This window comes from Suncus etruscus, chromosome 13 (genome assembly GCF_024139225.1).
Source record: "Suncus etruscus isolate mSunEtr1 chromosome 13, mSunEtr1.pri.cur, whole genome shotgun sequence".
In the NCBI taxonomy this organism is placed as follows: domain Eukaryota; kingdom Metazoa; phylum Chordata; class Mammalia; order Eulipotyphla; family Soricidae; genus Suncus; species Suncus etruscus.
This window is the reverse complement of record NC_064860.1, coordinates 30505322-30531081: the sequence shown is the minus strand read 5'-3', so window position 1 is coordinate 30531081 and position 25760 is coordinate 30505322. Positions and strand designations below refer to the sequence as shown.

At 36.8% G+C, this 25760-nt stretch overlaps 1 protein-coding gene across 1 annotated transcript in view; it reads right to left on the bottom strand.

Moving 5' to 3' along the window:
- POLQ (DNA polymerase theta) overlaps positions 1-25760 on the bottom strand; it is a 67405-nt gene that overhangs the window by 28786 nt on the left and 12859 nt on the right. The window contains exons 6-18 of the mRNA XM_049785864.1: positions 25096-25315; positions 23796-23950; positions 22333-22472; positions 20080-20292; positions 18520-18662; positions 16900-17119; positions 16032-16168; positions 14509-14702; positions 12477-12601; positions 11600-11843; positions 7315-10358; positions 5688-5828; positions 3801-3997 (exon numbers count right to left, since the gene is read on the bottom strand). Of these exons, the coding sequence (XP_049641821.1) occupies positions 3801-3997; positions 5688-5828; positions 7315-10358; positions 11600-11843; positions 12477-12601; positions 14509-14702; positions 16032-16168; positions 16900-17119; positions 18520-18662; positions 20080-20292; positions 22333-22472; positions 23796-23950; positions 25096-25315 (5173 nt within the window). The remainder of the gene's footprint in view (positions 1-3800; positions 3998-5687; positions 5829-7314; positions 10359-11599; positions 11844-12476; positions 12602-14508; positions 14703-16031; positions 16169-16899; positions 17120-18519; positions 18663-20079; positions 20293-22332; positions 22473-23795; positions 23951-25095; positions 25316-25760) is intronic.

Sequence of the window (25760 nt, the reverse complement as noted above, 5' to 3'; positions counted from 1 at the left end):
TAACCAGTGGGTCCGAGATGAAATCAAGGAGGAAATAAAAAGGTTCCTGGAAACAAATGACAATAAAGACACAAACTCTCAGAACTTATGGGACACAGCAAAAGCAGTACTGAGAGGAAAATTTATAGCTTTGCAAGCACACATCAGGAAGGAAGAAGGAGCTTACCTGAGTAGCTTAATGACACAGCTAATAGAACTAGAAAATGCTCAACAAAAGGACCCAAGAACAGGAAGACAGAAGGAAATAACAAAGCTGAGAGCAGAAATCAACGAAGTGGAAACTCAAAAAACAATCCGAAAGATCAACGAAAGCAGAAGTTGGTTCTTTGAAAAAATAAACAAGATTGATAGACCACTGGCAAACCTAACAAAGAAAGAGAGAGAGAGAAACTTGATAACTCGTATCAGGAATGAAAAAGGAGAGATCACTACTGATATGACAGAGATTCAAAGGGTAATCAGAAACTACTTTGAAAAACTCTACGCCACTAAAAATGAGAACCTGGAAGAAATGGATAAATTCTTGGACTCTTATAATCTTCCACGGTTGAAGGAAGAGGATGTAGCATATCTAAACACCCCCATCACCATTGATGAAATTAAAACAGTAATCAAATGTCTGCCGAAAAACAAAAGCCCAGGTCCAGATGGATTCACTAATGAATTCTATCAAACTTTCCAAGAGGAACTACTGCCAATCTTGGCAAGACTCTTTCATGAAATTGAACAAACAGAAACACTTCCAAATAGCTTTTATGAAGCCAACATCACCTTGATACCTAAACCAGACAGAGACGCTACCAAAAAAGAAAATTACAGACCAATATCACTGATGAATGCAGATGCAAAGATCCTCAACAAAATCCTGGCAAATAGGATTCAATGCCTCATTAAGAAGATCATCCACTACGATCAAGTAGGTTTCATCCCAGGAATGCAAGGCTGGTTTAACATCCGTAAATCTATCAACATAATACACAACATCAATAACAAGAAAAATAAAAACCACATGATCATATCAATAGATGCAGAGAAAGCATTTGATAAGGTCCAACACCCATTCTTGATCAAAACTCTCAGCAAGATGGGAATGGAGGGAACCTTTCTCAATATAGTGAAGGCCATCTACCACAAGCCAGTGGCAAATATTATCCTCAATGGAGAAAAACTGAAAGCCTTCCCTCTAAATTCTGGCACAAGACAAGGCTGTCCTCTCTCACCACTCCTATTCAACATAGCACTGGAAGTACTTGCTATAGCGATTAGGCAAGAAAAGGATATCAAGGGAATCCAGATAGGAAAGGAAGAAGTCAAGCTCTCACTGTTTGCAGATGACATGATACTCTACTTAGAAAACCCTAAAGACTCTATCAAAAAGCTTCTAGAAACAATAGACTCATATAGCAAGGTGGCAGGCTACAAAATTAACACACAAAAATCAATGGCCTTTCTATACACCAACAGTAATAAAGAAGAAATGGACATTAAGAAAACAACCCCATTCACAATTGTACCACACAAACTCAAATATCTTGGAATCAACTTGACTAAATATGTGAAGGACCTATACAAAGAAAACTATAAAACTCTGCTCCAAGAAATAAGAGAGGACACACGGAAATGGAAACACATACCCTGCTCATGGATTGGCAGGATTAACATCATCAAAATGTCAATACTCCCCAAGGCATTATACAGATTTAATGCCATCCCTCTAAAGATACCCATGACATTCTTCAAAGAAGTGGATCAGACACTTTTGAAATTCATTTGGAACAATAAACACCCTCGAATAGCTAAAGCAATCATTGGGAAAAAGAATATGGGAGGAATTACTTTTCCCAACTTTAAACTGTACTACAAAGCAACAGTTATCAAAACAGCATGGTATTGGAATAAGGATAGGTCCTCAGATCAGTGGAATAGGCTTGAATACTCAGAAAATGTTCCCCAGAGATACAACCATCTAATTTTTGATAAAGGAGCAGGAAATCCTAAATGGAGCAGGGAAAGCCTCTTCAACAAGTGGTGTTGGCACAATTGGATAGCCACTTGCAAAAAATTAAACTTAGACCCCCAGCTAACATCATGTACAAAGGTAAAATCCAAATGGATTAAAGACCTCGATATCAGCCCCAAAACCATAAGATATATAGAACTGCACATAGGCAAAACACTACAGGACATTACAGGCATCTTCAAGGAGGAAACTGCACTCTCCAAGCAAGTGAAAGCAGAGATTAACAGATGGGAATATATTAAGCTGAGAAGCTTCTGCACCTCAAAGGAAATAGTGCCCAGGATACAAGAGCCACCACTGAGTGGGAGAAACTATTCACCCAATACCCATCAGATAAGGGGCTAATCTCCAAAATATACAAGGCACTGACAGAACTTTACAAGAAAAAAACATCTAACCCCATCAAAAAATGGGGAGAAGAAATGAACAGACACTTTGACAAAGAAGAAATACGCATGGCCAAAAGACACATGAAAAAAATGTTCCACATCACTAATCATCAGGGAGATGCAAATCAAAACAACGATGAGATACCACCTCACACCCCAGAGAATGGCACACATCACAAAGAATGAGAATAAACAGTGTTGGCGGGGATGTGGAGAGAAAGGAACTCTTATCCACTGCTGGTGGGAATGCTGTCTAGTTCAACCTTTATGGAAAGCGATATGGAGATTCCTCCAAAAACTGGAAATCGAGCTCCCATACGATCCAGCTATACCACTCCTAGGAATATACCCTAGGAACACAAAAATACAATACAAAAACCCCTTCCTTACACCTATATTCATTGCAGCTCTATTTACCATAGCAAGACTCTGGAAACAACCAAGATGCCCTTCAACAGATGAATGGCTAAAGAAACTGTGGTACATATACACAATGGAATATTATGCAGCTGTCAGGAGAGATGAAGTCATGAAATTTTCCTATACATGGATGTACATGGAATCTATTATGCTGAGTGAAATAAGTCAGAGAGAGAGAGAAAAACGCAGAATGGTCTCACTCATCTATGGGTTTTAAGAAAATGAAAGACACCCTTGTAATAATAATTTTCAGACACAAAAGAGAAAAGAGCTGGAAGTTCTAGCTCACCTCAGGAAGCTCACCACAAAGAGTGATGAGTTTAGTTAGAGAAATAACTACATTTTGAACTGTCCTAATATTGAGAATGTATGAGGGAAATGTAGAGCCTGTTTAGGGTACAGGCGGGGGTTGGGTGGGGAGGAGGGTGATTTGGGACTTGGGTGATGGGAATGTTGCACTGGTGATGGGTGGTGTTCCTTTTATGACTGAAACCCAAACACAATCATGTATGTAATCAAGGTGTTTAAATAAAAAAAAAATTAAATAAAAAAAAAAAAAAAAAAAAAAAATATAAACTTTAGTGCTTAAATTATGTGATACTTTTTATTTGCACAAAAGCATATGGTATATAGTATTCTATTCTCAATGAATGAAATTACTAATTAATAATTTACTCTAAAAATTTTCAGATAATATTTACTCTTAAAATACTGAAGATAAACGATTCAAATTCATTAACTCTAAAAAAATTAAGTATAGGGACTGGAGAGATAATACAGTGGGTGGGGTGTTTGCCTTATATGTGGCCACTCTGGATCCAAATCATAGAACATCTGGTCCCCCAAGTCCAGACAGGAATAATTTCTGAACACAGAGACAGAAGTAAGCCCCTGAACTCAGATGGGAGTGGCCCACAAACAAAATTAATATTTTTTAGTTAGGAACATCAAAGTTAAATAAGAGTTAAAACCTTAGGATCTTCATAACTGTGTTCTAGGGAGATGCCACAAGACTGTAGAAGAATTTTATAGTTCTGGATGAAGTCATAGATGATAACAGAACGTTCCTTGTCAGAGTCTTTTCGGAAACAAGATTGAAGATGCGACAGTCTCTCTTTCACAGTCAGCCTTGGATCCAAAGAAGGTGCAACCAAACTGGCACTAATTTCTTTAAAAAAAAAAAAAAATTTAATATTACATGTTTCTTTTGAACTGCAATCTATAAATCTGAAGTAAAGAAAAAAAAACTGAAAAAAAACTCAGATGCCTAAAAAACTAGTTTCATGTAAACAATAATTCAACATGCATATATCCAAGTCCTGAGATATATAGCTAAAGCACTTAATAGCCTAAAAATAAGTTAGGATTGGGGCCAGAGCAGTAGCACAAGCCTAGGATGGACCGCAGTTCAATTCTCCGGCATCCCATAATGGTCCTCCAAGCAGGAGTGATTTCTGAGCACATAGCCAGGAGTAACCTCTGAGCATCACCAGGTGTGCCCCCCTCCCCTAAATAACAGTTCAGATTATATAACTTACAATTATTTATTTAGAATAGAAAATTCTTAAGATCAAGATTTTATAACATTACAGTGCTCAAAATAAGGAGTCAAGTTTATAAAAGATATTCTAAAATTAATTTTAATAAAAATGTCTTTTAAAGGAAGATTTAATCAAACACTTAAGTTTGATTAAACATCTAAAATAAAAGTGAAACATTAAAGTAACTACTCATATAATCAATGTGCCTCATAAACAACTAAAATACTTAATGCATGCTAAGACATTTAAATTAAAACATGCATCTTTTAAACTTTTCCCATAATTACAAAAAACAATAAACCAGCTAAGATTCAAGAACCATAATCAAATTACAAGCTATTTTCATATATTAGCCTTTCAATTCTAAAGACTATAATTCAACTACTCTAGTTACCTAGCTCATCACAGCCTCTGAAGGAGGTCCAGACTCAGTCAATGAAAGGCGAAAACTTGGAAAAGAAACTGCCTTTTTTTTTTAACTTTTTTTGGGGGGAAGCAGGGGGTTTGTTTTGTTTTTGGGTCACACCTGGCAGCACTCAGGGTTTACTCCTGGCTCTACACTCAGAAATTGCTCCTGGAAGGCTCAGGGGACCATAGGAGATGCCGGGATCTGAACCACCATCCTTCTGCATGCAAGACTTACCTCCATGCAATCTCTCCCGCCCCGAAACTGCTACCTTTTTGAGGAAATTTACAAAGTACAATATTCCTCAAAATCAAATCTTCAGATGTCAGGGATCTCCTGTAGTTCACTATCTCCAGGAAGTAAACATAGGCTGGTATTTCATTTACAAATCACTCAATCTAATTAAACTATGTAATAATGTAAACACTAGCTACTACCCAAGATATTTTTAAAGCTAAAAAATAAATTCCAGGGGCCAGAGAGATAGCACAGTGGTAGAGCGTTTGCCTTAGATGCAGAAGGACGGTGGTTTGAATCCCAGCATCCCATATGGTCCCCCAAGCCTGCCAGGAGTGATCCCTGAGCACTGCTGGATGTTACCCCCCCCAAATAAATAAATAAATAAATACCAGATTGACATAAAAAATTATTCTCAAAAATAAAAAGCTACGAGGCTTGCGAGAATCCAGCAGGTAGAGTGCTTATCTTACACACAGCAAACCTGGGTTTGATCATTGACACCCTATATGGTATACCAATCCCACCCCCCTGGAGTGACCCTGGAGCAGAACCAGGAGTAAGCCCTGAGCACTGTAAAATGTGACCTGCCATAAAGAAACCAAAGGAAACAAGTTACTCTAAAGATTTAATTAAGAACTGTATGGTATTTTAATCAAATAGTGATTACTTACCAGAATGCTTTTGTTCCTTCTGTAATGATAAATAATAAGCATCTCTTCCACCCCAACATACTGCCAGTCCAACTACCAAGAGGTCATCATAACCTTTAACAGGAAATCCATCGTCTCTAATAGAGTCCTGAGGTGAGTTAGCTAAATAAATCATAAAATAAGTCAGGGGGAGAGAGATAAACACAGAATAGTCTCACTCATCTATGGGATTTAAGACATTATAGTAACACCCAGAGATAATAGGGATGAGGACTGGAAGGACCAAACACAATTTGTAGCTTAGCACCACAAAGAGTGATGGGTGCAGTTAGAGAAATAACTATACTAACAACTAAACAACTATTATGACAATTATAATGAGTGAGAGAAGTAGAATGCCTGTCTCAAATACAGATAGGGAGTGGGGGAGGAGGGATATGGGAACATTGGTGGTAAGAATGTTGCACTGGTAAAGGGGGTATTCTTTTTTTAACTGAAAAACAAATACAAACATGTTTGTATACTGAACAGAAAAATAAAAATAAATAATTTGAGGGCCGGAGCAGAAGCACACGGCCAACCTAGGTTCAATTTAAGGCATCCCTTATGGTCCCCTGAGCCTGCCAGGATTGATTTCTGAGTGTAGAGCTAGGAGTAACCCCTGAGCTCTGCTTTTGAGTGTGGCCCAAAAACCAAAAATAGATAAATAGAAAATCTAATGTACTGTATTGGGGTAGTTTTATGTTATATAAGCTCTTTTCACACTTCCCATTTCCCAAAATAGCACTTGTTTGTTTTTTTCATTTTTGGGTCACACCCGGCAGTACTCAGGGGTTCCTCCTGGCTCTACGCTCAGAAATTGCTCCTGGCAGGCTCAGGAAACCATATGGGATGCCATGATTGGAACCACCATCCTTCTGCATGCAAGGCAAATGCCCTACCTCCATGCTATCTCTCCAGCACCCCAAAACAGCACTTTTAGATGGTGTCAAATTGATTTCAACTTACTCTGAAAAATATACCAAGTATTTCTTAAAATAGATGTATACTAATGTCTACATTAGGTATTAACTAATACTTTTAAAATATAATGCAATTATCTGAATAGCTCAATTGCTATATATAAGTCACAGAGCTGAAGTGCATGCTTTGAATACAGAGCCCTGTGTTTAATCCTAAGCACAATATGATCCTGAGGATAGCTAGTTGCTACTACTCAAAAAATTGTATTGAAAATTCAGTAATTCTTAACATTAATAAACTACAGAAAAATCAAATAGCCTAGTTCTTTTGAAGAACTGTGATTTTATATCCAGAGTCAATATTTTTCTAAAATACTTATCAATCTCACAAAGACGGGCTTTTCTCTCTCCCCTTACTATTTCTAAAAAATTTTTTCAATAAAAACTATCTAGTTTTTATTAGGGAAGTAGAAAGCCTGTCTCGAATACAGGCGGGAGTGGGGTGGGGAGGTGGGAGATTTGGGGCATTGGTGATGGGAATGCTGCACTGGTGAAGGTGGGTGTTCTTTATATGACTATATATAGTGCAAAACTAAAATGACTATAGTATTGTAAACCATGACAAATCAAATTAAAATCAATTTAAAAATAGATATAGACTACACCAAGGAAGGAAAAATTCTTACCTTGCTTAAACCTACCACCAATAGTAGCACTTTTAGATGATGTCAAATTGCTAAGCTTTTCACAAGCCAGTGAAATAGAAAATCGCTTTTTGCACTGCCACTCTTTAATAAATGTTTCAAAGAGATTTTGGTCACTTGCCACATCAATTATGGCCAGACTTTCTGAACTGCATGAGAATGAAGTTAATTGCAATTCATCTTGTGAAAACTGGAGTGAAAAACTTGTGTCTTGAATAGGACTGTTGTCTTTGAAAACACTTCTACACTCCAAACTTAAATTGAGGTTTTTAACATTTGAAGGTGAATCCAATGAATGACTTTCACCAAGTTGTGAAACACTATTTGTTTTCTGAAGATTTACAGATCTCCCACAAACACCTGAAAATGTGAGTTTAGAAGCAGATTCTGGAATGGGTGTAGGAGGAATGAGACCATTATCATCAACACAATTTTCTTTATGCGCCAAGAGAGATGAGGGTTCACTGTGAATGATATTATTCTCAAGTAATTCAATCTTGCTTTGTGCTTCTGTATTAGAGGAAAATAAAATTCCATGCACCTCATTTGTATCCAAATTCAAAATCACTTCCTGCTTGTCACTTAACTCTGTATGTTCCTCTTTCTGTCCTTCACTTCCTAGAGGAGTGGACACGTTATCTAAAATTCTTTGCAGTCCTGTACTTAAATCAAACGAGGTCTCTGACCATACATATGAGTTTTTTTGCCCGGTCCCAGCTAATATACAATTTTGAGACTTTTCATCCTTATCTCCTTCAATTCTGTCTCTTTTTAGATAACTGTTATTTACAATTGCTGAATCATTGAATTCTAAAGGCCTATGAGAAGAATTAGGTTTCTCTTGACTAGAAAATGCATCTCTATTGTCCAAAGCTTCAACCATGGGAGCTGAATCCATTTCTGAAAATATAATAGACTCATCACTAAAAGAAATCATTTGCTGCTGATTATCTTGATTCGCATTTTCCTTTTTAATTGGGCCCTCTGGTTGAAGACACGAAGAATTCTTAAAATGGACTGATACTATTTCAGAAGGAAGGGGTTCTTTCACTTGTACATCAGGTTGTTCTTTGACTGAGCAATCGTCACTAAAACTATCAAATAGTAAATTATCACTCAAATTTAAACTTGTTTCACGAATTGGTAGACATTCTACCTCTGTGCCAGTAGGGGTTGACTTTTGAGGAACCAGAGATATAATTGGTTTAATAGCTTCTTGAGTTTGATAACCTTGAAGAAAACTATTTAATTGGGAGTCAGTAACAGAAAGTTCATTCCTTTTAAAACAAGGGCCATTTTCCCCCATGAATACTGGAGAATACAAAATTGGGCTGTCTGAAATCAGGTTATCAAATGCATGTGAATCAGAACTTTCTTTCATAACTACTGTTTTAAGTTCCAAATTATCTGTATTTGTTACTTCTGGGAAATGTAGATCCTCAGGAATAGCTGTTTGAGTCTCCTTGTATAAAAAGCTTTTCGAGCTCTTTTTATCAAAGCTCTTTTGCATTATCTCTGTTGCTAGACTGGTGATATTTGTTTCTTCTTTGGCATTTAAAATTGTCATCTGCTGTATTATATTTTCTGACTGGGTATCCAGATTGAAACTATCTTCAAAATCTAAACCAATGTTAGAAAAAAAATTAGTTTTAGTTTTGTTTATTTTATAAGCACCTGTGTTTTCCTTTATTTCAAAGGCATTCATACAATTTTCATGCTGGTTTCCAGATTTATCAAATGTTTCAGCTGGTAGCTGTAGTCCAGTAGGTGTATCAATGCTGCTTATTTTATCTCCCAATACTTGAAAACCATTTAATTTATTTTTCTGAGTCTTAAATTTGATGCTTTCACATTCAGTAACTTTTAAGGTTCTATTTCTACAAATACTGATGGTCTCACAGGGCATTTGTTTATCTATTACTTTTTTTTCTTTGGTATAAGTATTTATTTCTTTATTGGACTCATTTTCCAAACTCGGAGTAGTCAGATCAGAATCACAGGATTTCACATTCTGGTTTTTCAAATCACTTTGTATTAAAGTGCTGTTTATTTTTTCAAACTCAAGAACAGCTAGTCCCTTTCCATTTTTACAAACTACATTAGTGGTTTGAGAGGTCACTGCTTTATTTGGGTGTTCTGTTATAGTCTGTTCCTCAAGAATATCATTAACAACGATTCTATTCGGTGAACAATTTTGTTCTCTTTGTTTATTGTGTTTTCCTTTGCCAACAAATGATGCCCTTTTAGCAGATGGCTCCGAAGTTCTAAATTTCATATTGTTCTCATTAGAGGTAAATGAATTTTCACAATAAATGGAATTGGATGTGGGCTGTTCTTGTACATCAATTATAGACATCCCAGTATTTTTCACTGGGCTACTGTGTCTCGAGTGCTTTAAATATTTATTTGGTTTCAAAGGCCCAAAGTTTGTACTAGTCTTTTCCAAACTGAAATTCAAAGCTTCTTTTTCAGTTTTCTCAGATGAGACAGTTTGAACAACAATCTTACTGCCTGTTTTCCTCAGAGATGTTCCTAACTTCTTGTTATTTATACTCGAAGAAGTCCTTTTTCTAGCTCTGGAAGTGCAATATACTTGATTTTCTTGATTCCCATCCTGAGGCTTACAATAAAAATAATCTGTATGGTCTTGACTTTTATTTAAATCTCGCACTGTATTTGGTGGATAAATAACAGAAGACTCATCAAACACTGTAGTATTTTTTTGCCTTGATAGTGCATTACAATTTTTCCTTAGTCTCTTACAAAAATGCTTAGTTTTAGAGACCACTTTATGTTCCTTTATTTCTGAGTCACTGCAAGATGAAGAATTGGATTTTAAATGGGAATGTGGATTCCACTGCACACCCATTTCAACTAAATCCTGTTTCAGAATCATATTGGCTTCTTCCACTATGAGAGCTGCTGCTTCTCTTTCAGTCAAACCTTTTCTTCCAGCCACCCAAATAGTTCGCATGTTCCGACGTTCTTCTACTGCTTCCTCTTCCTCATCTATTGCCTTCCGGGTACTTTTCCAAGATATGAAAAGAAATTAATTAATGAACTAATTCATGCATACAAATAACAACTATTTATGAACTATTTATCAATCTGAGTTATTTTAAAAACTAAAAGTACTCTCTTAGAGTTTATATTGTATGCAGAAAAATCAAATGGCAAATATTTATAAAAGTAATCTGTCAACCAGTGATACGAGACAAAAATCAAATGACCAGGAAAAAAATAGATCACTTTAAAATTTAGTAATATAATAAAAGAAAGAGAAAACAAAAGTAAACTCAGAACCAATGGTTATTTCTTGGCTATTGACTTGAATTACAAAATACTATTAAAATCTTAACAAACTAGATAATCAAAAGTAAAAATGCAGCCACTAGTATAAAAATACATACCTTTCTAATCTTAGAGATAAAATACTGGTGTAAGCATATGATCTCAGAGCACCATTAGGAGTAATTCCTGAGCACAGAGCTTAGATTAATCTCTAAGCACTGCTAGGTGTGGCCAAAACACAAAATCAAAACAAAACCAAAATACTTCCCTCAAAATGTGGCATTAAATATAGCACTCACTAATGATGCATATGATTGTCCTCTACTAAATTAAGGTTAAGAACATATAGCAATTGGGGCCGGAGAGATAGCATGGAAGTAAAGGCATTTGCATTGCATGCGGAAGGACGGTGGTTCTAATCCCGGCATCCCATGTGGTCCCTCAAGCGTGCCAGGAGTGATTTCTGAGCCTAGAGCCAGGAGTAATCCCTGAGCACTGCCGGGTGTGGACCCCCCCCCAAAAAAAAAGGAACATATAGCAATTGATCATAACAAATTAACTTCTATTGATTTATTTTCTGGTATTTCTATTTGCTACTACATTAATTTTACTGGACCAAGTAGCAATAATTAAATTCATTATTAAAACGGTCTATTATATAAAGAATGCCCAAATATAATACTGAATGTTGAAAATAAATATTCACTGGCCCAGCAAGCACTGTTAACTTATCTTTTATTCAATCTTTCTCAAAGGGATTTATGATATTTTAGAAAAATCACTTAGAACATAAAATAGTTTTAAAATACACAATTGTAATCCTTAAGAGGAAAATTAACTGGTCACATTGTTTTTGATTTACACCAAGCAGGTCATGATATTAAGAAAAAAACTTTAGTGCAACATCTATATATTTACTTCTAAGTTGGTAAGATTCTCGTTTAATAACCTAATGTAGAGAGGGGAGCTAGCTTACCTTTTAAAAGGTGCAGCATTTTTCAGAATAGTCTCCACCTCAGTGATGTCTGCTCTGGCAAGATCTGCCACAGTAAGAAAGCCAGAAGCATAAAGGAACCTGGCTCGCTGTGCATTAAGTAAGGACACCCGGATCAGGTCACACAACTCTCTCTGGATGCCAAATGTAAGGCGTTTCTGAAACTGGGAAAGTAGTAGCTCCATGTTGTGCCAGCCCAAGCGGTTGCAAAACACTGTAATCATTCCTAGAATATACGTAGAATATTTACTGATTTCAAAATTCTTTATAAACCAATACTCAATGTACTTTAGTTTTACTGTCTTTTTTTCCTTTTAAGTACCAGAAAAACAAAAAGAGGAGGAAAACAATAGAAAGAACATACTGATAGGACCTGAACTGAGAGTAGGGCATTTGTTTGTTTGCCTTGCATATGGTTGATCCAGGTTCGAATCCAGGTATCCCATATAGTCCCCTAAGCCTGTCAGGAGTGATTTCTGAGCACAGAGCCAGGAGTAATCCCTGAGTATCGTTGGGTGTGACCTCCCTACCCACCCCCCACCTCCACCACCAAAAAACAGAAGAGTGCTTAGAAGTTGCTAAAAACTGGAAAAGACAAAGCCCACATTCTAGCTAACAGGAAAACAAAGACCAGAAGTGTTGGAATTGATGTCCCATGGTGACAAAAACTATATAAAATTATGGCTTCACATAATCCCTCCATTTTTATAGAATAAAAAATTTTAAGCATAAATATTAACCTCAAATTATAGAAATTGTTTCAGTTTTGGTATGAAAGGTCAAACCTAAGGTCTCAGACATATTCGTGGCTCAAAATCAAAGAATCTGAAATGAATATGAAAACCCTGATTCAGCTGACCTGCATAAGTTGCAGCTGACTGTTGCAGAGATTGAATCTGTCCACGATTACACCCATATTTCCGGTTGATTTCCTTTAAGGGAACTTCACTAATTAAATCTAATAGCACAAGACTGGTGAAGAACCTGAAAAGTAAACCATAAATGATCACTTATATCTACTACAAAATTAAAAAACACAAACTAAAAACATAACAGAGTTTTCTGAGAGATTTCTAACAGGATATAAAATTAGTGGACAAAGATTGAACTCATTGCTTATAAAAATCTGAAATGCATTAATATAAGAGCAAAAGAAAACAAAGAAAACTAAACTAACAATACCTTTATATATATACATATATATATTTATATATAGCAAAATTTCTCCATATTTTAATATAGCTCTTTTCAAGAAATAAGACAGTTCAAATAAGATGGCACAGCAATTTAAAAGTATTTGAGGGGCCGGGCGGTGGCGCTAAAGGTAAGGTGCCTGCCTTGCCTGCGCTAGCCTTGGATGGACCGCAGTTCGATCCCCCGGTGTCCCATATGGTCCCCCAAGCCAGGAGCAACTTCTGAGCGCATAGCCAGGAGTAACCCCTGAGCGTTACCGGGTGTGGCCCAAAAACCAAAAAAAAAAAAAAAAAGTATTTGAGGAATCAGAGGATAGCAAAGATCTATGAATGCACAGAGCCAACCTGCATTCTCATGGTCTCACTGGACATCCCATATGGTCACCCAAGCCTACCAGGATTAACTTCTGACCACAGAGCCAAGAGTAAGCCCTGAACACCACTGGGTGCAGCCCAATAACAAACAAAAAAATATTTGATCCAATAAAAATGAAAATTTTCAATTATAAAAAAGTTTTGATCTGAATACAATATAAACACAAATAAACCAAAAATAGAAGGCTTTACAAGATTTATACTTGGCTATATTGTAAATTACTAAAGAGTAATGTCTTAAAAATTAATTTTATATTTTAAAAGCACTAAATGCTTTTAAAATTTTAGTGTTTTAGTTTTACTAAAACTTACTGTTTAACTTACAATTTAACTTACTGTTTTAATTGGTTTTCTTTTACTGGCAATAAATCACTTTCAAGGATAACACAAAGCATAACTTCATTAAATTGGTAGTTTTGATTCCTATCTTTCTTAAAGAAAGAGATTACCATATTTTCCAATCTATAAGACACACCTGACCATAAGACGCACATAGTTTTTAGACGAGGAAAACAAGAAAAAAAAATATTCTAAAGCAAATGGTGCAGCGTGAGAAGCGGTCAGGAGATGGCAACTGGGAACAACCAGCCTGCGAGGCCAAAGTATATTTACAATACGCTGGTCCACAGCTGGTTAAACCACACTTACCTCACTGTTACATCATAAAATAAAAAAACATTTTTTAAAATACTTTTTCGTTAATATATAAAAATTAAAAGTCACAGCAGTGATCAAATAGTCTTAATGGAAATCTTTGTGTGACAGTGAAAGTGCGTTAATTTGATTGCTCATACTATGGTGTGTCTACACAATAAAAAGTAATATTGTGGATGTCAAGTGGTTAGTATATGCTCTCCTCTCCTGCACTCAGGCTTCAGCTCCAGACAGCATTCACAGACATTTCCCCCCATCTTTTGGGGGGAGAGAAAGTGCATCTTATGGTGCAAAAAATATAGTACTCTACTTGAAATGGTTTCCACATAAAGACTTCTAAGCTGTTAATTTTAAGGAGAGAATTAAAATATCAATAAATTCAGTAAAAATGCAAAATCAAATTTTACTATACCTAGTGAAAACCCTTTTTGAGGTAGTATTGATATCATCAAATTGCTTATTTTGATGAGGGATGTGTCTCAGTGGAAAAGCACATGCCCTGCACATTTGAGGACTGGGTTAAATCTCCAACTATAAAAAAATACAACTTGAATTCAGCTATTTCAAATTGCATACACTTAAAAAACAATGAAGTGACTATACTAAGTTAAATGTGTACTATAATTAGATAAGTGTTTTAAATACTGAATAAAACTTTTTGATATTTGCCTTTTATGGATGGCCATTTGTCGGTTTTGTCTCTCTGTTCTGGCCACTACTTTTCCTTTCACACAGCGAGCCAAGAATCCTTCTTCAATTCCCACTAGCTCTGCGACCCGTTTCATGGAAGTTGGCAATTTTTCCCATAAACAGAAAAACCGATACCAATCAATACTAGTCCATTCCTCAAACATAGGTGTAACCTAAAGGGAAGAAATATAATTCAGTTAGCAAAAATTAGTAAAAGCAATGGATTAATTAAAAAAAAAACCCAGACTTATATTTAATAATAATCTGGAGAGACAGTATAGTGTTTAGGATGGTTGCCTTGTATGCTGCTAACCAAGTTCAATGTTCCTACCTGCCAGGAGTAAGCACTGAACACTGCTGGGTGTGACCCCAAAACAAGTCTAGAGAGGACTAAAACATAGGTCTTGCCATGTGTTGATATCTAGGTTAAATCTCCTGTGCGCACACACACACGCACACAAATACAAACAAACACTAACAAAACTAAGCGAAATCAAAAGCCTAAGAATTTGGAAGTTTTTCTAACTGAACTATCTCATATATATGGGAACTTCATGTATTCAAAAAAACTCACAGGCCAGCATCTAAAATGATGGCCATGTTAAACATATTGAAGGTGTTGATAATGTAACAAGGATCAGAATGAAGAAAACAATACACTGAAAGATGGTGAGAAATAAAATTAAACTAAATAAGAATCAGAAGATAGGCAGGAAAAAGGCTACCATTCTAGGATCAGCAGAGCATTTCATACTGTACAATGATATCTTCTGACGCTTCTTTAAAAAAACTTGTCCATCCTACTAGTCCACAGAGCTATTATATATATATATATATATATATATATATATATATATATATATATATATATATATATATATATATAAGAAATACAAATGGCCAAAGGCACATGAAAAATTGCTCCACATCACTAATCATCAGGGAGATAAAAATCAAAACAATGAGATACGATCTCACACCACAGAGACTAGCACACATCACAAAGAACAAGAAACAATCAGAGATGGTGGGGATGTGGAGAGAAAGGAATTCTTATTCACTGCTGGTGGGAATGTCTATCTAGTTCAACCGTTATGGAAAACAATATGGAGATTCCTCAAAAAACTGGAAATTGAGCTCCCATATGATCCAACTATACCACTCCCAGGGATATACCCTAGGAACACAAAAAACACAATAGCCAGAATATGGAAATAACTCAGGTGCCTGATAACAGATAGATGGCTAAAGAAACTGTGGTAGAGATATACAATGGAATACTATGCAGCTATCAAGAAAAAGTCATGAAATTTCCTATACACGATGGACATGGAAACTATTATGCTGAGTAAATGAGTCACAAAGAGAGAAAGAGAGAGAGAGAAAGAGAGAGAGAGAGAGAGAATAGTCTCACTCATCTGTGGAATTTAAGAAAAATAAAAGATAATATGGTAATATTTCTTCTATTTTCAAAATATTACAGTAAAGAAAATTGAGCTTACCAGATAGACAATATGTAGATCATTCTCTAAAACAAAGCCCTTCATTGCTCTTTGGAGGTCAGCAAAAATATCTAAAGTATCAGTTGGAGAAAGTGAAGAAGAGAGTGTTGCTGAACCCAGATGTGTTGGATGATATACTTTTTGGGGAGAGAAGATAAGAAAAATAAGTAATGTTAAAAATAAAATACTATCTCTACTCTCTATCTACCGTCTCTATCTACCCTGTAAACTCTATTAATTTTGCAAGCAGAATCTTGCCCAATATATGAATAATCATAAGCATGTTCTATACTAATTTTTTAACTTTATTTATTGATTGGTTGGGGCTTTTTGGCAGGAACTGATGCTGAGGCTTTGGACTTCAGTCTTGTCCACCGAATAAAGCTAATATTTCCACAAGCCTGACTGTCTGCGAGCTGTTTACCCGCCGCTTCACCTCAGAACCGCTGGCTGAACAGGGTGGCAGACCTGTGCTCCGAGTTGGAGGGGAAAGACCTCATCCTCCATCCCTCCATCAACCTCTTCAGGGGCTGACATGCAACATAATGGCAGTGCTCAAGGTTCACTCCTAGCTCTGCACACAGAAATTGCCCCTGGAAGGCTGGAGGACCATATTGAATACCCAAAATCAAACCAGGTCCCTCCTGGGTCAGCCGCATGCAAGGCAAACACCCTATCGCTGTGCTATCCCTCTGGCTCCAGATTGTTTAATGCTGCTATGTACATTAACCAAAAAAACTAATTCCGTTTTTTTATACTAATTGATTGGTGTGACCCAAAAAAACAAAAAGAAAAATAAAAGCAAAATCTATTTTCTCCTACTAAGCAGTCTTATATAATCCAAAAAAGAAAATGATTAAATTATAACTAAGAACCAATTTACCTTCTGTTCCATCGTTCGCTTCAGTGATCTGAATGAATTCATTTTCAAGCAGCCACATTACACAGGCCTCAATTGCACCAACTTGGACAGAATCTTGATTTTCCTGAATTCCCCGTGTTGCTTCTTTCAAACTCACAGCCAAAAATGTACAAGAGGCATAAGTCTGCATATCCTGTGACGTACTTGCCACTCCACCAACTATAATCTGACAGAAAGGATTGGAATTTTTGTAAATATTAGCTCATGGTGTAAATAATTTTTTTCATATGTTCATTTTTTTAATGTAAGTACTACTGTTAACTCATCATCACCTGTTAGAGGTATATTGACAGCATGAAAAGTTTCCTTAAAAAATAAAACATTTTCTCATAAATTTGAATCCTTATCCAACTAACATGTCAAAACAAATAACATACATAAAGAAGGTATATAGCCCACGACTACGAACCAAATCAATTCTTCTCTCTTCGCAGAATTGTGAAGGAAGCTTCGTAGTGGGAGGATTACCTCTGGAATGGGGTGTGTGGAATTAGATGGGGAGATATAAAATAGGTAAGAGAAGAATCACTATGACAATGATAGAAGTGGTCACTCTGGATCAGGACTAGGTGCTGACATGGAGGTAAAGTGACATGCATGATACCCTGTCAATAACAATATTATAAATAGCAGAGTCCAAAAGTGATGGATGTTAAGGGGGAAATGCCTGGAGTAAGGAGTAAGCCAGGATTAAGGAAGGGAAGAAAACTAGGACTAAAGGTAGAGGGAAGTGAACTGGTATTGGAAGACTGTACACTGAGATTTAATCATTGAAAACTTTGTAATTCAGTAGTTCATGGTGATTCCAAAATATTTTTTTTAATTCTGTCACTATGCTCTGTCATATCTTGTCATAAGAGAATGTTAATATTGATGAGTTCAGACCTAGTTAAGGTGAAAATTGGTGTAGAAAAATATAAAATGAATTGTAGTGTCTTAGATATCATTTTCTATCAATTGTCCTGATAGACTTATCTCATATAATAAATATTTTTTAAAAAATCCTTTTTAGGGGCCAGAGCAGTGGCACAGTGGTAGGGTGTTTGCCTTACACGCAATTGACCACTAGGATGGACCACAGTTCAATTCTCTGGCATCTCATATGGTCCCCCGAGCCAGGAGCGATTTCTAACCCCAGAGCCAGTGGCCCAAAAACCAAAAAATAAAATGTCCTATTTAGAGCTACTCTCGTTTTAGTCCTCCAACCTATTATTTTTGAAATAAATTAATATAACATTAGCTGCATTAAACTTCAAAAAATAACAATATAAAATGGAAGATATTCAGAGACCAAAGACTCATAGGTTCAATTCCTGCCAGCATATGGACTCCCACCCCTTTTCAGCACCAGTTGGGAAGAACTACCAAGGAGAGAGCCAGGAATTGTACCTGAGTACCATGAGCTGTGATTCCCAAAACCCAAAAATAAATAAAATAAAGAGATTCAGAACTAAGTTATACATAGCTTTGTAAAGATACATGAGTTAAGTTTTACACATACTAAAGATCTAACATTTTATTATACAAGCAAAATAGCAAATGATAATTTAGTGAATTCTCTCTTACCTCCAAAATAGCTCTTATCATGCTCGCGGTTACTTCTTCTCCTTCTTGTCTTCTGAGACAGCTGCAAACAGGTTTTAGAGATCCCTGGACCAGAGCAATACCCTTTGTCTTCTCAGAATTCTTACAAACTAAGATACTTTCACCTATAAACAAAAGACAATCTATTGCAAAATTCTAACACATTTGCAAACAAAAATACCTGCTGATAAGAATTTAAATTGTTGGGGCTGGAATGATAGCACAGCGTAGGGCATTTGCCTTGCACTTGGTTGATGCAGGATGAACCTCAATTCGATCCCCAGCATCCCATATAGTCCCCCAAGCCAAAAATGATTTCTGAGCGCACAGCCAGGAGTAACCCCTTAGCATCACCAGGTGTGCCCCCTCAAAACAAACAAAAGAATTTAAATTATTTAAAGGGTAATAGATGATAGTGGTTGTTAAGAATACCGTTAAGGGGGGTGGCAAGGTGGCGCTAGAAGGTGTCTGCCTTGCAAGCACTAGCCAAGGAAGGATTGAGGTTCGATCCCCTGGTGTCCCATATGGTCCCCCCAAGCCAGGGGCAATTTCTGAGCACTTAGCCAGGAGTAACCCCTGAGCATCAAACAGGTGTGGCCCAAAACACCAAAAAAAAAAAAAAAAATACCATTAAGGCTTTTATTTACTAAACTTTTAATTGAGGGGGAACAGATTGTCACATCAAAATAATTAATTGCGGGATGCCGGAGAGATAGTACAGTGGTAAGGCATTTGCATTGCAAGTGTCCGACCCTAAAGGACCTGCATCCATCAGATAGATTCCCAGCATCCCAGCATCCCTGAGCCTACCAGGAGTGATTTCTGAGCACAGAACCAGGAGTAACCCCTGAGTGCCACCACGTGTGGCCCAAAACACAATAGTAATAATAATTTTATAATTATAATTAGTTTGTCATAAAGATAACTTTGAGCTGGTGGCAATCAGGAAGAAGCAAAAAGAAATAACTTTGCCCTCTTCCTTTTTTGCCTAGAAGCAGAAAGTAGACATCTCTTTGTGAAGCTGTTCCTCTTCCCTTTTCCAATGTCAGAGAAAATACCTATCTCTGAAAACAAATAGAATCTACACAAATCACATTTAATAATTCAATTCTTCCATTAGTTTCCAGCATACATTTACCTTTGAAAAATATACCTCCACTAGACACAAAAGTCTAGTCACTTCTCAATTTATCACCCTGGGGTTAAATGGGTTATGCCTCTGGCAACTCAGATCTACTCTAGTGAAAAAGTGAAGTGGGTATTCACTGTTTTTCTATGCAGACCACTATACATGTGGAGGAGGAGGGAGATGGGGGGCATTGGTGGTGGGAATGTTATATTGGTGAAGGGGTATTCCTTTTTATAACTGAAACCCAAGTACAAACATGTTTGTAATCATGGTGCTTAAATAAATAAAAAAAATCAAAAAGAAACAAAAAGAGATTACTACATTGAACAATAGAAATAAAGCATGATGAGACTTAGTCAATTTTCATATAGATTGACACCTTTTAAATAACACTAAATTAAGTTCAAACTTACCTAATGTGTCCACTCCTTTCCGACCAGCACGGCCAACCATCTGCTTATAAGAAAGAATATCTAGAGATCGACCACTGAACACAGGAGTTCGGATAATCACACGACGTGCTGGTAAATTCACCCCGGATGAAAGAGTAGAAGTTGCTGCTAAGACCCGGATGTGACCTTGACGAAAGGCACCTTCTATGATATCCCTCTCCTCAAAAGTAAGACCTGAAAAAAAGAAGTAAATAACATTGCATATTTGATTGTTTAAAAGTTGATCTAAAGGGTCAAAATGCAAGGACCGGTCTTAAGGCATTTGCCTTGCTTGTGATAAAGGTCTGATGCCCAGTACCACATAGAGTTGTCACCACACCATCTCCCTACTACTGCCAAGAGTATCATTTGAGCTAAAGATCTCAGAATAAGCCCTAAAAAATAGTTGTGGCCCAAAAACTTAAAATGCATACACAAAAAGCCAACATAATCAGCTCATATGAATATTTGCTACAAACCACTAAATACTTCTAACAAGTTATTGTTTGACTGCAAATAAATAAGATATTTTTTTCTTTTTGGTGTTTGGGCCACACCTGGTGACACTCAGGGGTTACTCCTGGTTTTGCACTCAGAAATCGCTCCTGGCTTGGGGGACCATATGGACTGCCAGGGGATGGAACCTCGGCCCATCCTAGGTTAGCGCGTGCAAGGCAAATGACCTACCGCTTGAGCCACTGCTCTAGCCTGCAAACAAATAAGATTTTATTTCTCAATAAAATCTGCTCCTTCTACTATAACTCTATCTCATTTTTGTAGACTAGAATTTCTTAAATCTTTTTTATTTGCAACCTCTTTTTGACCAAGAAATTTTTACATATATATTTTTATATATATATTTATATATATATATATACACACACACTGATACCTTGGTGTTTTCAGAGCCACAGCAGTGATATTTAGGGTTTATTCCTGTGTTCAGAGATCACAGAGAGCAGTGCTTAAGTCACAATATTCAGTGTCAATACAGGCTGACTACCTATAAAGCAACTACTTTATGTGCTTTTTCCCCCTCTGGACTGAAATTTTTAAACAAAATTTATAAAATTACCCATATGACATCATGACCTCCTAAATACTGCCAAAATTGACTGCTGAACAGAGCCAGGAGTATTTCAAGCACCATCTCCCAAAATAATTTTGAAAAATAAAGAAATAAAATCCCCTCAAAATGGAAATATTGGAGCCAGAGCAATGGCTCAGGGCATAAGGCGTCTGCCTTGCGCGTGCAAGCCTAGGACGGACCATGGTTCAATCTCCCGTTGTCCCATATGGTCCCCCAAGCCAGAAGCGATTTCTGAGCACATAGCCAGGAGTAACTCCTGAGTGTCAACAGGAAAAAAAATGGAAATATTATACTAAATTAAAAACATAATTCCTAGGCAATAGTCTGAAGGGTATAAAATAATTAATTCAAAAGAATGTTGGCACATATATGTTCATACACAGAATCAACCTAATGTCCACTGTTGATAAACAGCCAAAAAATTGTGCTATATACTCACAATAAAATACCATTCCGTTTCTTAAAAAGATTGGCATACATTTCAAGAAAACATAGATGGTATTTGAGATTATGCTAAGTAAAAAATATAATATCTTGAAGTGAGATATAAGTATAAAATTATTTGACTACATGTGGAATATAAATAATTCAAATAACTATCTGGCAAAATATAACAAAAATTTTTTAAACTCTGAAAAATTAGGGAAATTGAAAGAGTGGGTCATTGTGAAAGTATGGTAGCAATAGATCTTCGATGTTATGTGAATTTATGCATATACAGAAATGTAAGGTTGTACTCCAATATTTTATGGTATCATAAACCGAAGGTAAAACAATAAATTAAAAATTTTTTAATTTTAAATTGTAAAATTTTAAAAACATAACAATTGTAGAATTCATTTGTCCAATGGTAATGAAAGGCTCTGTTCCTTACTTTTATACTACAACGAGAAGTTAAATATAAACATGATCATTTTATTTTTGTTTAACCTAATCATGCAATTTCTGTTCCTTTTTCTAAAAGTGTTTTTGTAAAGTAGGGAACCAAACTCAGGTCTCATGCATACAAGTCTCAACTACTGAGTTATACCATAAGCTCTATTAAAATGATAGTGTGTGCAACAAGTTAAAGACACCCAATATAAAAATAAAGAAACTATGACTTTGGGGAAGGAGACTTTGCAACAAGTTGTAAATACAGATACCTGCATGATGAAATGCAACTCCCCATGGTATGGTTTTTTGCAAGACAGAATCCAGTCCTGAAGGCAAACGTTTTAATTGATTGATCACTTCTAGGATACCCTTGTGTTCCACAAACACTGGCAGAAGTTCAGATGAACCTGTTAGAAAAAATATTGTCAACACTAGTAACAAAGCTAAATACTACTAGAGCAATAGTTCTGAAACTACTGTATGACAATTACCTGTTCATGTTTAAAAAAATGTCTGGTTCTCACCAATGGACAATACGATGTAATACAAATGCAAATTGGCAAATGCAAAAACATTTCATCTCCATTCATATTAGCAGATGCCAAGAGCATCTGCCTTGAGCACCACCGACCTGGGACTAACCTGGGTTAGATCCCTGGCATCGAATATGGCCCCTCCAAGCCTGCCAGATGTGATTTCTCAGCTCAGAGCTAGGAGTAATCCTGAGTTCTGCTGGGTTTGGCCCCACCGCCACCCCCACAAATAGTGTTCTGCATCACTAATTATCAGGAAAATGTAAATAAAAACAACATGAAATAACACTGCAAACCACAGATGCATCAAAAAGAACAATAGTAGGGCTATAGCACAGTGGGTTGAGCACTTGCCTTGCATTCGGCCAAAGCGGGTTCCATCCCCAGCATCCCATATAGTCCCGAGCCTGCCTGTAGGAATTTCTGAGCACAGACCTAGGAGTAACTGCTGAGCACTGTCTGGTGTGGCCCAAAAACCAAAAAAAAAAAACAAAAAACAGTGTTGCATAGATGTGAGGAAAAAATCTATGAATCCTTAGAAGGATTGTTCTTCTTGCTGGTAAGGATATCAACTAGTTCAGCTTATTTGGAAGATAATATACACATTCCTCAAAAAATTAATCCATCAGTTTCACTTCTTAGAAGATACCCCAAGAGTAAAAATAGTGCAATGAGGGCCGGAGCTGTGGCAAGAGCTGTGGTTCGATCCCCCGGCATCCTATATGGTCCCCCAACCCAGGAGCGATTTCTGAGTGCGTAGCCAGGAGTAATACTGAGCATCACAGGGTGTGGACCAAATACCAAAAAATTAATAAATAAATAATTAAATAAAAAATAACTAGCACAATGAAGAAAAAAACAATGCAGAACAGAAAAGTGTTCACTGAAGCACTACTCACAATTGCCAAAATCCGTAAACAACCCAAGTGCCCAAAAATAGATGACTAAAAAAATAAGATTATATATACATACAAAATGAAATACTTGGTAATAAGAAAGGGTGAAGTAATTCAATTTGCTGCTACATGAATAGATAGAGAGTATAATCAAAGGGACGTTAGTAAGAGGGAGAGGAAAGACACAGAACAATCTGTCTCATGTGTAGTGGAATAACAATTTTCCAAAGACCAAGAGAATTGGTTACAGTTGGAAGCTTGCCATTTGTGTAATAAAGTAGATAGGCTTTCATCTCCATCCATAACTTACCCTTTGCTTGATGGCGCAGATTGTAAAACTCATAAGCAATGGTATCTGCAAGTTTCTCACACCATTTCTTTGAGGGGCAGAAAATTAATACTGAATGGTTATCACGAATTGTCTCATAACATAAGCTAACAACATGATCCTCATCTCCCTGAAAAAATAAAGAAAAAAATAAAAATATTATGCATGATATCTGGGTTTGAAACTGTAAAGTCTAGAGCAGAAGGGACTCCATTTTGTCAAACCAATGTAAAGTTTCTATTTAAGCCTAACAAGGCTAAGTTTCCATTTAAATGCTAGATTTCTATCCCAACAATGACACAGACCCCAAGGCCCCTATAAACCACAACATACCTCCCTAGACTTCTAGCTATAAAAGGACATAAACACTGTAAACAACAGCCAATCAATGTAAAGGTCCTGCTTCTAGGGTCAGAGAGATAGCAGAGAGGTAGGGCATTTGCCTTGAATGTGGCTGACTCAGGAGAGACCTGGTTGAATTCCTGGCATCCTATATGGTCCCCCAGCCTGCTGAGGTTTCTGAGTGCAGAGCAAGGAGTGACCCAAGCATGCTGGATCTGGCCTCAAAATCAATCCCCAGTAACCCCCAGTGGGGGGGTGGGAGGTAACTTTGGGAGATGTCACTGGCTAGCCAGTTTGTAGCTTGGTGGACAGAATAAAGCTTTGCTTTGCTTTACTTCAATTGTGTGGTCTCATCCTTTGACTCCAGGCCCTAACATTTGGAAGCTCATTTGGGATTGAACAAAGTAGAACATGTCACCAACAGAGCTACCAAGGTCTCCTAGACATTCTAAAACCTCGTCAAAGTAGGTGAAGGCCTAAGGGAAACAGCTCCAGGTTTAGTTTAGGGAAAAAAAATAAATACAAAATAACCCCTGGGCAGAAGGTAGTGCAGCAATGCCCTACTCCTTGCTAGGGTCATGCCAGGATATATGAGTTTTGCAGCAGGAGCTACAACATATAGAGGAGTTCTAGGGGTTTCAGCAGAAACTGTTACATAGAAAGGACGCCCAATGACCCCGTTATTCTGGAAAGGGTTAAGGATCATGGCAGGAGCTGCAAAATTTGGACGGACACAGATGGCTGTGTCCATACATTTCACTTTAGTGTGAACTAGGCCATAAGAACCCAATTAAGAACCCTATTCATTGTCTATGGAAATAATTTTCCTTAAGACATGTAATAGCACAAAATGATGTTCATTATGTAGCAATTCATAATTCACACAGAAGCCTCTAACAACTTACTAAAACATGCAATCACATATTCACTAACCTTCACTTGTAATATGGGTTGAAATTCCCTTACAAGCTCCATAGAGGAATCATATATAGAATTTCCAATTTTTATTGACTCCAACAATGGTACAGGACGAAAGTCAGTGTGGTAGAGTTCAGCATTCAACCAGGAAGCTACAAGTTCCAAATTAGGAAGAGTTGCACTCATCCCAATAATTTGTACAATATTAGACACAGGATTGGCTAATTCTGCTTGGCTGTAAAAGTAAACAAATATAACTGTTACAAGAAAAATGATATTAATTACAAAAGTGGTACTAAAATATGCTTGGCCACAGTCCATAGCATACAGGTTTTTGTTTGTTTGTTTGTTTTTGTTGTTGTTGTTGTTTGGGGGGGTTGGGCCACACCCAGTGGTGCTCAGGAGTTACTCCTGGCTGTCTGCTCAGAAATAGCTCCTGGCTGGCATGGGGGACCATATGGGACACCGGGATTCGAACCAACCACCTTAGGTCCTGGATCGGCTGCTTGCAAGGCAAACACCGCTGTGCTATCTCTCCGAGCCCAGCACACAGTTTTTTAAGAGAGATACTCAAAAGTACAATTGCTGAATCACAAATCAAGTTCAACTGTATCAGATGTTACCAAATTACTATCCAAAAAGACTACATCAAAATAAATATCCCCAGCATCATTCTGTAT